This window comes from Neophocaena asiaeorientalis, unplaced genomic scaffold (assembly GCF_003031525.2).
Source record: "Neophocaena asiaeorientalis asiaeorientalis breed wild unplaced genomic scaffold, Neophocaena_asiaeorientalis_V1.1 scaffold65, whole genome shotgun sequence".
In the NCBI taxonomy this organism is placed as follows: Eukaryota; Metazoa; Chordata; class Mammalia; order Artiodactyla; family Phocoenidae; genus Neophocaena; species Neophocaena asiaeorientalis.
Genome location: NW_020173215.1, coordinates 16,742,142 through 16,755,970, shown reverse-complemented (window position 1 = coordinate 16,755,970; position 13,829 = coordinate 16,742,142). Strand labels below are relative to the sequence as shown.

The window sequence follows — 13,829 nt, the reverse complement described above, 5'->3', positions numbered from 1 at the left end:
CCCAAAAAAAAAAAAAAAAAAAAAAAAAAAATTTGTTTCAAAGAATATTGGATAATCTGAAACGGTCACTTTTCTGTTTGGTTCAAACCTGTCCTGCTGTCTTTCTTGTTGAATTAACAAAGTGACTAGCTTTGAGTTTATTTCACTGAGTAGGCTGATTAAACAGGCTTTATCATCTACTTGGTTAAACCTAATTTCCTGTTGATGCTTTTTCTTTTCAAGATGCTGACCAGTACAAATATGGCAAGAACCGGGTGGAAGCGGATGCCAAGCGGCTGCAGGCCAAAGAGGAGGAGCTGCTGAAGAGGCGGGAAGGCCTGCGGGACAGGCTGGCCCAGCTGCGGAAGGAGAGGAAGGGCCTGAGGGCCGCCATCGAAGTGAACACCGGTACGAGGGGCCTGCTTCTGCTGGCGCCAGAGTCTAGGCTTATCCTCTTGCGCCCTCGGGGTCTGAACCTCGTGAAGCTCTCCTCTAAGTAAGACCGTGTCATTCCATGCAGTGCTTCTTGCAGTTCGGAAGCCTTGGTGGTAAGCCCAGGGCAGGTGCCACAATGTGGAATAATGGACCAGGCAGGAGGAGGCCGGGCCTGGACCTCAACTCGCTGGCTGAGGCTGGGTAGGTGCCGGGGAGCTGTCCCAGCCTTGGGGGCTGACGGCAGAGCTCGTTGGGAGCACAAGCCTCGGGGCTCAGGAGTTACGGTCACTGTGTGTGAGGGGCGGTGTCTCAGCAGGAGGACGGGTAACACTCAGAAGCCCAGCTGAGAGGTCTTTGCGTGGGTAGAAGGAGCCCTCCGTTCCCTGAGGAGGGACTGGTGAGGGCCAGACCGTGATGGATTCGTGGAAGGGACCCGGGGAGGGGGGACAACCCCAGAGAGGAAAGAAGAGGGAGACGCGGGTGAGGACCACAGCCGTGTCTCTGGATCAGCCCGTCTGTCCTCCTTGGCAGGAGCTGGCCGTGTGGTTCCTGGCTCCGGCGCTGGGGCTGCTGAAATGTATGTCTCCTCAGCTCAAGACTGAGTCGGATCCTGGGGCAAGGCCGACTCTCTAGGTTTCAGTGTCCGGCCTCGGGGGTTAAGGAGGAGGAATGTAGAGACCAGGATGATCCCGAGAGGAGGAACCTGCTTTCCAGCGCTTCTGTGCCGGAGGAGTTGGCGTGTTACAGCAGTTAGTCGTCAGGTCCAGCCTTCCCTGACCTTGTGCCTATACGGTTTTTAAGAAAGAAAGTGCTTTCAGAGTTTAAAGAACGCGAGGCTGGGTGTGGGCTGAGCCTGTTCGAGACAGCCTGTAGGAGGGTCAGGAGGCGGCAATCTCCCATGAGGCCCCGCCCCCGGGGGATCAGAGGCTCCGTCAGAGAACTGGACGGGAGCCTCCAGGTCGGCAGGACAGGAGGAGAATTTCTCCCCACCGTTGTTTCCAGTTTGTAGGACAGAGAAGATGCAGAAAGACGAGATCAGCTTTGGGCCTTGAAAAAGAGATTGTCGCCTGCTACCAGGTGGTCGGCCAGGGCTGTGCTCTCAAGTCGATTAACCCTCGGGATCGCTTTCCTTATCTGCCCGGTGGGCAAATTGCCGGCCTTCCTGTGCCACTGTAACACGTTTCCAATATGATGAGTAAAGCGAACGTGCTGTGGAGATGCAAGCTCTACTGTACTGTGACCATAGGGGAAAGTAAGCCGACTCAGAGTAGAGAAACATATTCGGACTTGCAAGTCGGTGGCACCTTTGGAAGCCACGTAGGCCAAGTTCCTCATTTTAAAATGAGTGTATTCATATGTACAATGGAATATTACTCAGCCATAAAAAAGAAATGAAGCTGAGTTATTTGTAGTGAGGTGGATGGACCTAGAGACTGTCATACAGAGTGAAGTAAGTCAGAAAGAGAAAAACAAATACCGTATGCTAACACATATATATGGAATCTAAGAAAAATAAAATGTCATGAAGAACCTAGGGGCAGGACAGGAATAAAGATGCAGACGTAGAGGATGGACTCGAGGACACGGAGACGGGGAAGGGTAAGCTGGGACGAAGTGAGAGAGTGACAGGGACATATATACACTACCAAGTGTAAGACCGATAGCTAGTGGGAAGTAGCCGCGTCGCACAGGGAGATCAGCTCAGTGCTCTGTGACCACCTAGAGGGGTGGGATAGGGAGGGTGGGAGGGAGACGCAAGAGGGAAGAGACGTGGGGATGTATGTAGATGTGTAGTTGATTCACTTTGTTATAAAGCAGAAACTAACACACCATTGTAAAGCAATTACACTCCAATAAAGAGGTTAAAAAATTTTTTTTAATGAAATGAGGGGCTTCCCTTGTGGCGCAGTGGTTGAGAGTCCACCTGCTGATGCAGGGGACACGGGTTCGTGCCCCGGTCCGGGAAGATCCCACATGCCGCGGAGCGGCTGGACCCGTGAGCCATGGCCGCTGAGCCTGCGCGTCCGGAGCCTGTGCTCCGCGACGGGAGAGGCCACAGCAGTGAGAGGCCCGCGTACCGCAAAAAAAAAAAAAAAAAAAAAATAAAATGAGTGTATTGGGCCCAGACCCCAAACTCCTGGCATTTGTGAGAGTCAAGGTGCTGTGCTTCCTGGTCCGTATTCTTCCAGCTGCAGCAAAAGAGAACAGTTAGGAAGGGACCCTGCTCCTTCCAGGAAGAGCTGGATTTGAGTTTTGTGGGAAGGACCCTAGGCAGGGGAGCTCAACCCCCAGATTGTGCGGAGCTCCTTTCAGGGGCACCGCATGTCCGTCCTCTGTTATCTTGAAACCTTTGTCTTCGGCTGGAGCAGTCGTGTTTCTCTGGGATTTCAGGCAGGAAGACCCAGGTGATCCTGGAAGAGAAGCTGAAGAAGCTGGAGGAGGAATGTAAGCAGAGGGAGACGGAGCGCGTCAACCTGGAGCTGGAGCTGACGGAGGTCAAGGAGAGCCTCAAGAAAGCCCTGGCCGGCGGGGTCACCCTGGGGCTGGCCATCGAGCCCCGGCCGGGGACGTCGAGTCCACAGGTAACGCCTGCCACCCCCCGGGAGAGAGATGGGGGTCGCTTCCTCAGGTCACTGCTCCTCCGTCGTCCCCAGCATCAGCACCGCAGAGACGCAGCTCCCATGTCCATTTCAAACACTCTTCTTGGCTGTGTTTTAAGTTCGTGGACGTGGAATTGTCTTATGTCTTTCACTGAAGTTTTTCAAAGGTGAGACACTGAGGCTCTTCTTTCCCGCCTGTGCAAAGTCTGAGTGGGACAGTACAGTTCTTCTGATCTCTCCGGAGCCACGTCCTCACTTGATGCCAGTGCATTAGATAGAAACCTTTGTTCAGTGTGGCGGAGTTTTACAACACGTCTAGCGTGTCTGTCCTGAGAATGATGCCAGGTGCTGGGGACACGGAAATGAGTGAAACCGTCCGTAACCTCGGAATCTAACAGAACGAACGAATTAGACACAAATTAGCACCTCGAGTGATTTGCTGCCCACTGTCATTGGAGAACTTGCTCTTTTCCACGAGCTGTTCCGTTGAGTCAGACGTGATGGCTTCTGTTTTCCACATGAGGAGCCAGAGGCCCAGAGAGCTTTTGCCTAAGAGCACAGCCCTGGGCCAGCTCCTCCCGCGTCCTGGGGCTTGGGGGGACCCACAGGCAAGGTTTCTGGGTTACGGGTGTGTGGTACCACTGAGGTCCTGTCACCCACCCTCACCGCCCCCCCAGGCAGTGGTCACCGCATTCTCCCATTGTCTGCAGAGACCATCTCAAAACTTCTCCAGTCGCCGGTCCCTCTCCAGCGACCGCCCCTCACTTCCAGAGGATTCCCCCCTCCACCCCCAGACCTCTTGGCAGGGCAGATTCCAGAGGCAAAGTGCGGGCTTCCACCACCAAAACCGTGACATCAACCGAGCCGCCCGCCCTTTGGGGCACAGCACAGCACAACAGGGAGTTGAGGAAAGCAGGCTCTGTGAGCAAAGAGGCCAGGGCTCGAGACGACTTCCCTTCCGCAGGCCTCGATTTTCCATCTGTGAAATGTGGATGGTGCTGTCGCCTGCTGCGTGGGCTCACGTGTGCGAAAGCTCTGGGCGTGGTGCCTGGCCTGCGAAAGTGTCCATCCACTCGTGTGTTCACCAGCTCGTTGATATGTAGTCACTCATTCAACAAATTAGATACATGTGTGCTGTGCCCATCTGTGTGCCGGAAACGGTTCCAGGTGCAGCAGTGGACCTCGTGGATGAGAATCTCTCTTTCTGTGGAGCTCGTATTGTAGCAAGGGAGGACCGCTAGGCCAGGGAAAGACACTCACATCAGGCACTGAAAGGTGCTGGGGGGAGCAGTCCAGCAGGGGCTTTTCAGCGTCCGGCCAAACCGGGGACCGAGGGTGTACTGAGGTGGCCAGTTCTACCCGAAGAGTGGTGGCAGGGCTGTGAGTGCTGGCCCATGCGGGGCAGGGGTCTGTCCCAGGGGCCCCCGGGGACCCGTGTCGGAGGCAGACTGGAGGCAGGAAAGCCTCTTGACCTCCCAGGAGGGGCCTGAGGATTCGCTGGCATCGCCATCCTTGGTCCCATTGGATGGAGATGTGGCTCCAGATCCACCCCCTGCTGACCTCTCAGGCATCTGCCACGCCCTCCTGCTGTATCTTCACCTCTCCCCCCTCCTCGCTTCCTTCAAAGCATCGACAGAGTCTGTAGTGTGTCCCATCTTACAAAACAGATTCTGCCCCAGCCCCACGTCCCCTGCAGACGCTGTCCTGTGTGCCCAGGTGTCCACTCGCCCACCTGCTGTGGTTTGGCTGCCCTGGAGCTGCCTCCCCTGACGTGACCTCTGCCCTCACCTCCCCAGGTCTGGACGTCTCCGGGCACCGCTCACCGCTCTCTGTGTCTGGGGTGACCCTGCATTCTGCGGGGCTCTCTCTGCCCCTGTGAGGGTCTCCCCCTCGGCCCCCTCTCGTCAGCTCTCCTTCCTTTTGCCCTGTGCTCTTGAGGGTACGGGCCTGGCTTGATGAAGCTCCTGCTGTCAGGCCACGGGGCCGCTGCTCCCTTCGCAGGGCCCCTCTTCGGATCTCGTGCCACGCTCTGCCTTCTCCCCACCCCGACCACGTCCTTGGGCCAGCAGCTCATTAACTGTCCTAGGGGAGCGCCGTGGGCCGCCCTCCTCGGAGCCCAGCTTAGCCCCCCGGGGGTGGGCGGCGTGGTCCTCTCCTTCCCACCGGCCACGGCACCCACAGCCCGGCCGGCGTGGCCTTTGGAGGCATTTCCGAGTGAGCGAGCACGTGCGGAAAGCTGGCTGCCGGGGACCCGCGCTTAGTCGCCCCCAGAGGGGTTCTGAGCAGCCCGTTTGAATGATCATTAAGACACCGTTCTCCTCACACGACGCTGCGTGCCACCTAACCGGTATTTTTAGTCACACGTGAACACAGCCAGAGCGGGGAGAGGTCAGTCCGCGGAGACCTCCTTTGGGGGGACGTACAGCGGATTGTCGACTTTTTCCCCAAAGAGCAGCTTGTAGTCTCCCGTGGAGACTTGGCGACTGCAGACTCACTTTGTTCCATCGTAAGTCTTGCCTTGACCTGCGGAGACCGTGCTGTAAACAGTCGGGAATCCTCGGTATCCATGTGTTTGGTCGCTGCAGGGAGCCCCACCCTGAGGAAGTGGATCCCGTGAGCTTGTGCTCCCCCGTCCTGGTCACCGGTGGTTTCTGCCCCTGGTGCTGTAGCCTAGGAGCAACCTGAAATCAGAAAGGTCCTTACAGGCCTTCATGTCAGAGGCTGTCCCCGCAGGGCTGGGAGAGCCCGCGCTGGGTGCGAGGCAAAGCGTCCTTCAGAGCCTCAGTCTCTCCAGCTGTAAAATGCATATTTTAAGGGTGCTTTTAGAGTGGGGCTCTGTGAGGTGGTCCTATTACTGTTGTTATCGTTTTTGCCTATTTCCAGAACTTGTTTTATTCTTTAAGCCATTTTCCTAGGGGAAAATACTGATGACTTGGAAACCATACCTCACCCAACGTCTTCTCTTTCCATTAACAGTCTCCAGTTTTTAGGCACCGGACTCTGGAGAACTCGCCCATGTCCAGCTGTGAGACCAGTGATGCAGAGGGCCCGGTGCCCGTGAACAGTGCGGCCGTCCTGAGGAAGAGCCAGCCGGCCCCCGCCAGCTCCCCCTGCCGGGGACACGTGCTTCGGAAGGCCAAGGTGAGATCCCGCCCCTCCTGCTTGCGCGCGTTGGGGTGGGGGTGGGGGGAAGGCCAACACTGCTGGGGAATGGGCATCCCGGGGCGGGTGGGGGACGCCGGCACTGGCACAGGCAAGGTGTGGTGGAGGCACTTCAGCCTCAGACTTTGTGGGTGGGGTGCAGGAGCTCAGTGTGGCCTCCTGTTCCAGTTCTGCAGCTTCTATATTAGATGCCATTTCACGAGTATCTACCCAGTTTTTCCTAAAGTCAGACCCTCCTACAGGAATCCTCCTTTTCAAAGGCAAAAAAGACCAGAGCTTGTCTCTAGGCCTGGACCATCTGTTTTCAGGAAAACCAGCAGCATGATTCTGTGTCCTGGCTTCTCCTGACCTGTCCTTTCATTGGTGAAGTAGAGACTGGCCAGTGACCGCTGGGATCCTTTAAAAAATCAAAAGTCGAGGCAGACTCTTCTCCATACCCTCTGCTTCCCAGCCCTGCCGTAGCCTGTAATCCTGTACCCGAGGGGCCATTCTGTAGTACCTTCCAGTCTTCTGATGGGATTGGCCACTAACGATTTTTGATGCTAAGCTTTAAAATCTCAGAGAATTTTTAAAAACTATAGTTTATCAAAGCAAACAGCTCCTGACGGCTTAACTGAAAGTGTGTGGTATGAAAAACTCGTACTTGGTACAGTCAGGCTAATGCCTCCAGATGTGTTTAATTTGTTGTGATGAACGTGGAGGCCAGACATCCTCCCCTCACTGTCTCTGGGACCCTCTCTGGCTGTCATTACCTCCGTTCTTTGGCAGCTTTGGAACCCATTCCAAATTGGCTAGAAATCTGTTGTTTTCTGACAAACGGATGTGGTGTCAGATGTGAATGTGCGTGTTAACCTCTGGCTGCTGTGTTCACGGAGGGTCCCTGCCGATGAGGGTTAGAAACGGCATCCTGGAATATCTGTCTTCGTAGCGTGTGCGTTTGACTGAGCCTGTGTGTCGATAAATTCGGGGAAAAGGAGAATTACTGCGCATCACTTGTGACTTTCCCTTGGCATGCGTCAGGTGTTCTTCGTTTGCAGAGGAGTATGTTTTGCCTGAGAGATGTTTAGAATAGAGCTGTCCCATAAAGTCCCCCTAATTATTGGCAGAAGGGAACTGCAGTAAAAATAGTTCATTTATTTCTCTACTGTCAAAGAAATCAGTTTCCAGTTCTGTCAGTCCAGCCTCTGAAAGGGCTACGTTTTCCATGCCTGCTCTCACCGTCCCGAGGCTCAGTACTCTGCACTTCCTGCCCCCTTTTCACAATAAATGTAAAACGTGTGGTTTTGGCCGGTTCAGGTGCACAGCTGGCCGTTCAGACTGGACCACATCCTCCCTGAAGGCGTGGGATCGAGCAGGGGTTTCCCAGGATTCCTGAGAATAGTGGCAGGGGACCCACGGCTGGAGGACGGGGTGGTGGCCTGGCCTCTTGCCTCTGGGAGCGTCCGTCCACCTGTAGATGCATCACACACGTGGCCTCCTCTTGCACCCTGGCCTTTTTTCTGAGGACCTTTCTGAGTCTGACTCGTTCTGGGCTCGGAAACCGTTACCCCAGGCTGTATTCCTGGAAAAATTTCCCATCCCCGATGAGGGATGCTCTGGAGTGTGAGAGGGCGCGCTTCTGAAACTCAGAGCGTTTCAAGTCACCTGTCACAGGGTTTCCCAGCCGAGAAGGGGGCTGAAGGGCCCCGACGTCCAGCTCCAGGCCCAGCATTCTCCCCGCAGCCTGGGAACTCCGGGTGCCGAGGGACGTTCTGGGAGCCAGGGCGTGGTGGCTGCAGTGCTTTCAGAGCTGACACACGTGCCCCAGGTCCCAGCGTACCAGGACTGGGCCATCCCGAGCACGGGACACCCGCCTTCAGGCAGCCTTCTCAGTGAAACACACGGCGGCCTTGGGTCCTCCCCATGTCCCCCTGGCTGGGCGTGTCTGTGGAGCTCCCTGCTTGGTGGCCAGCGTGACCTGTGCTTAGTCACACGATTACACGTGTAATCGTGTGTGTGAGGCTTTGGCAGCGTGTGCAGGCACATACACACGACTTCTCTCCAAGCCGGCGCCGCCCCAGAGGCTGGCGGCTGCGGAGGGAGGCTTGCCGGGCGCCGGGCTCCCTGCCGCCCGGAGCATCACCTCTGCGCAGAGCAGCTGAGCACCCTCTCTGGGGAGCCTGGAATTGGGGGTGGGGCAGGGGGAGAGGCCACGAGGTCGCCCACGCCTCTGTAGGACCAGCGGTGCGGGCGGCTCAGTTTGGGTTTTGTTTCTGCCACGTTGGCTGACGCCACGCTTTTAGCCATTAACGAAGCAAGCTTGTAGTTCGACGCTAAAAAAAAGGGGAGAAATTCCTAATTTGATACAATGTGAGAAGGTGTACAGTGTGCTCCGGGCCCAGTTAATGAGCCCCTGGGGTGCAGTGGGAGTCAGGCACTTGCGTCAGACCAGCGCTGCCGCGCTCGGTGCCCCCAGGGCAGGCGGGAGAGCCCTGCTTGGCGCCAGGCCCCGTGTGGGGACCGCCACGCCACGCGCACGTTCTCTAGATTTGCAGAGTCCTTAGTGGGACTCAGGCCCATCGCGGTTTGGGCCGTGTGGTGATCCTCAGCCTGTTGCCGGGGAACCTCGGCGCTGTTTCCACGGCAGCTGAGTCCTCACCCTCTGGGGCACAGGTGTGGATGGGATGCAGCCTGACGTGTCCCAGCCCCGCACGTGCCCTTTTGATCTGTACACGCTTCCTCTTGCCTCGCTTGGCAGGAGTGGGAGCTGAAGAACGGGACATAGAGCTCGCGGACGCCCAGCTCGCACAGCGTCGTCCCATCGCGTGGCCGCAGGGAGCTGGCCCGGGCGCTCCAGCAGCAGGACTCGGGGTTTGCGGCCGGACCAGGACCCAGGACCTGGGTGCCAGGACCCGGGCCTGCCCGCTGTATCCTCTCTACTGTATAATGGTTCCCTTTAAAGAGATTTACTTGTAACACTTTGGCTTCCAACTTCATTTGTTTAAAGTCAGAAAAGGGACGGAAGGTATTGTGAGAGCCTCCCCTGGCGGATGGAGAAGCTTCATCTTCCCACGCAGGTAACTGATTGCTTTCACCAGTCTCGGCACTCCCAGCCCAGACCGAAGATGAACGGCCGACAGGCCCTGGACGTGCTCCGTGCCCCGGCGGGGGTGTGAGCGTGAGGCGTGGGCCTTGGGCTGCCCGCCCCTCGGCCAGGAGGATCCAGGGATGTCGCTGCAGCGTGAACAGCAGGAACCCGCACCCCGAGTCTCCGCCTCCCTCTCCCCACATGCCCGGCCCCCTCATCACTAGGGGTAATGGTGCCACAGAATTGTGCTGTGAAGCATTTTTTACCTTTTAAAAAAAATTTTCTGGACAGTTGCTTCTGTCGCCAGGATATGAAAAGCTGCCACTCTTCTTTAAACTTTAAAAACTTTTCTCTTTTTCTCCTGTGCCACGCTTATAGCTGCAAGGGTTTTTCAGAGGTTCTGTGTCATATTGTGTTGTTTGTACGGCTTTTGAAAGGCAGCAGTGTTTTCGATATTTCACGCATATGTGTCCTTCCCGGCTTTTCCCAGCATCCAAACCCCTTCTACCCCTTCAGAGCAAGTGGGTGGCCCTCAGACACCTGGTCGGCCTCGGGGTGATGGTCACACTCATTCCCGAGGGGCGCGTACGCCCTTTGAGAGGCAGCAGGTTCTGGGAACTGCGCAGCTTTAGGGCAGAAGAAGGACCCCCGAGAGCTTCTCTCCCACCCCCGCCCCTGTGACCCACCAGGGGACTTGGTTTACTGTTTCCCTCAGGGCGCGGCCGCCAGGTAGGGCCTCTCTGAGTTTCCCCGTTTGCCTCCAGAGGGGTGTTTCCCGAAGCCTTCAGACACTAAGGCGTGAAGGGGACAGGCCAGTTCACAGGTAGAGGTAATGTGGGTCCAAGAACCAGGCCGGCTCTCCTCTGTCTGCAGAGGGACCTCTCAGGAATTCTCCTTGTGCAGCCACTGCCCAGAAAATATATCTGTCACCCCGGAGCCCTCGGCAGACTGACCGATGGGACCAAATCACACGCGGGGATGGGCTCTTTCTGCCTGCAGTTGGTGTAGGCCTGCCGTCCTCTGCTTCTCATCAGATACAGGAGCAGGAAGCAAGAAAACCGTGCACCTGCGAGCACATCCCGGGGCGCCCACGGCCTCCAGGCCTTGCCAGTCAGGGTTGGAGTGGCCCTCGAGGCCAGCACGGGCCCGTTTGGTTTCACTGACCAGAGCCAGAGTGCGGTCTCAGCAGCTAAGGAAGTTCTGCAGCAGGACACGAAGGCTGCTTAGCTGGACTCCACCTGAAACCTGGATTGGTTGCGAAGCCGTCTGCCAGGTCCGTGGGCTGCCCACTGGCGGCCTCACCTGCACGTAGCACGTTGGGCCCCCCAACCCTGACCCCGGGAAATCCAAGTAGGAAGCGGGGAGCGAGGGGCCTCCCCAAGCCTCAGGCCCACCTTCCCGGCCCTGCTGGGGAGGAGGAGCCCCTCTCCCCGTGTTCTCCCATCAGCGTAGGAAGCTAACTTTCCGTAAAGGGGAAAAGTGGGGTCCTGGCTGCCTTCCAGTCGAATGAATGTTCCCCAAATAAGGCTCTCAGGCTATCCTGGTTGGCAGCCAACTTGGCCCACGACAGCAGCCAGATTTTGATGGTTGCTCAGGAGGGAAGACATGACCTTAGCCCGGGAGCAGATGGGCACAGGTGGGTGGGCCGTTAGCAGAGGTCACCACAAATGTCACCTCGACCATCGCTGTGGGTCACGCCTAAGGACACAGCCAACTGGTACCAGAGCCGGGATTTGCACCCTGGCCTTAAGGCTCCTGGTGTACATATTCTGCGTTGAAAAACACCAGGTTTTTAAATTCACTTTCACAGCCATAAGCCTTTTAAAGAGGATGGTGGATTCAATCCTGACGTCCCCCGGAGCCATTTAAAACGGCCCCGCGGAAGCCAAGGCCGCCAGCGTCGGGCTCCTTTGATGCCCTTGAGGCGTTCCCCTCGATGTCTTTAGATTTGATCAGAAAGTTAGTTTAAAGCGTTCACTTCAGAATAAGTTATTTATTTGTATTTGTTCAATAAATATAGTTTTTAATTTATATCTGTACATATTAGACACACCGTGGACATCCTGCCAACACCCTGGCAGTGATCTCATTGCCCCCCCTTATCTCAGGGCAGCCGGGAGACAGCGGTGACAGAGCCAGGCTGCGGGGGTGGCCCGGCCTCAGCCCTCGCTCCGGGGTGCAGGTCACCATCCCCTCGGAGAAGTGGATTCTTGAGAAATGTCCCCATTCCTCTGACAGACAGTCATGGTCACAGAGTGCTGGCCAAACTGTAACAGGATCCTAACTGAAATGAGACACGTGTGGTGGCCAGACCGGGGGCTGGCGTGAGGCCGCCACCCTCTGCGGGCCACGGGGCCCTTCCCTTAGGACAGAGGCCACCGTCAGCCTCAGGCGTCTGCTTCTGGCTTTGGTGAGGGGTCATCAACTTCAAAGTCCTCTCCATTTTTATATTTTTATAATGTTTTTCATTCACTCACGAGCCTTTTGCACAGAGATACATTGATGGTGAGAGGGCGCGCTGGGTCACCCCTGACGTGGGCTCAGGTGCAGGTGACCACCCCCTGCCCAGAGGCCACAGATGGTCGGCCAGGGCCGGGGAGCCAGCAGCCCTCCCGCCCGGCCCCGGGACGGTCCTCTGCGGGGACCCAGTGGGTCTGGGGATGCTCCCAGCCTCTGGGGCTCTGCACAACGGTCTCCCCGGGGCTCTTCTCTTGGCCGCATGTGTAGAACTAGTCGTGGCCCCTCGGTTCAGACACCTTGGCGTTGTCCAGCTTGACCGTCCACCTTATTCATCTCGCTGGTCCCTGAGTCATTTTGGGCTCCTTCTGAAAACCCGAGACGACTCTGATAGGTTGGAATGTGCCGCCTTTGAAAAGTGTCTCAAAAACTGTGTGTCCTGGGCCCTGAAGACCGCCCCCAGGCAGGAGTTTCAGATTCCTGTTAATCGTGGCAACAGTTTGGAATTTGTGTACAGGTTTCCAAGGGGACAGCTTTGCAGCTGGGGTAGGCCCGATGGTCGTGGGCAGAACTCCGTTGTTGGCGGTCCCATTTATTCTTTCCAGAAGAGTAACTCTATCAGCACGTAAATTTTGCCTACAGACCTACTTCACCAGGCAACGTTCTCTGGTTATTCACACGTCCTGCGACAGGAACCTTCCAGGGCTGGGCACGGGGGTGGGCACTCGGGCAGGACCTCTCCCAGAGCAATCAGGCGTCTGCGGCGGCTGCATCCCAGCCCGGCCCCCGCACAGCCCAGCGGATGCCTTTTCCAGGAGCAGGGGGCCTGCCCGTCTCCACCGCGGCCCACGTGAAGGTCACGGCAACACCTCAGTGTTAAACTATGGCCTTCCTCTTTTCTTTCTAAATTAAGTTCCTTAAATGATTTCAGACTGTGGCATAGTTTTAAAGAGGGTACTTTTATTGTTCTTGTTGTCATTACTGTCTTCTTATCCCCACGACGAGCTGGGTTGATGCTGTGAAGTAAACTAAAAATAAATAAACTAACATTTTCAGGCCCCCCCCCCCCACGCACACGGTGCAGCACCACAGAAAGCCCCTCAGTGACGCCCGAGCCATAGCGGGATAGCGCGTCATTTGGGAAGGTGAGGGAGCTTCACGCCCAGGGAATTGGCGGCCTCACATGCACCCTCTTGCCCATCTTTTGTGAAATAATTCACTTACGTCCTTCCAGAAAAGCCCAGCTTGACAGCATACAAGTATTACCAGGTATTTCTGTTAGTTGCCACGGAAAAAATTTTCGAGATGGGATCATCAGATCATAATTCTTAGGGACCAAAGGTGTTTTTAATAAGATAATCTTTGTATTTGATTTTTTTAATGAGAAAGGAAACATTAACTTTAAACTTTAGCATCAGCTTTTAAATTATAGAGATTCAGCATTAATTGACCATGGCTATAAGTTGTAAAATGTTTGTTTTCATATTAAGAATGTAATTATTTCCTTATTGTATTTTTTAAAAACTAAAGTCATATTTAAAATTCTCCTTGAAAGAAACAGGCAAGAAACAGGAAAGATTTTTTTAATTAAATATGTTGGCAGTGTCCATTTTAAATAACTGTAAATACATTTTCACTGTGTTTCGCAATGTATTTAATTCATAAAGTAAAAAATTTTATCAGAAGAAACTTGCATTGGAACTATTCGTTTTCAGTCCATTTGCCCGGATTTTGTCGTAGCCTCACTGGAATTTTCTGCTTTACTAATGGATTTTTCTACAGTTTTACACGGTGTAGCCCGCAGACTGGCGCCCTCGGGCGTGCCTCATTTGTGTATTCTTAATAAACTCGCTGTTCCAACTCGGCCTCTGCGTCTTGACCAGCTAGGTTTGTGGGCAGACGGAAGGACTTTCGGATGAACGGAGGCATTTTGCTGACAAGGCATTTTGCTTGCCAAGTAGGGAGGGATGTAAGAGGGATCAAGGTGGGGCGAGTGTTTTATTTCTTTGACAAGAATCTTCTTTCATGAAGGAAACGCGTATTTCATTTTATTTATTTATTTAATTTCTGGCTGCACTGTGCAGCACGCGGGATCTTAGTTCCCCGACCGGGGATGGAGTTCGTGCCCC

At 55.3% G+C, this 13,829-nt stretch overlaps 1 protein-coding gene across 1 annotated transcript in view; it reads left to right on the top strand.

Moving 5' to 3' along the window:
* AFAP1 (actin filament associated protein 1) overlaps positions 1–13,565 on the top strand; it is a 101,329-nt gene extending 87,764 nt beyond the window's left edge. The window contains exons 13-16 of the mRNA XM_024745213.1: positions 223–387; positions 2,806–2,996; positions 5,991–6,155; positions 8,914–13,565. Coding sequence (XP_024600981.1) covers positions 223–387; positions 2,806–2,996; positions 5,991–6,155; positions 8,914–8,940 — 548 coding nt within the window. The 3' untranslated portion in view covers positions 8,941–13,565. The remainder of the gene's footprint in view (positions 1–222; positions 388–2,805; positions 2,997–5,990; positions 6,156–8,913) is intronic.
* Positions 13,566–13,829: the final 264 nt, after the last annotated feature.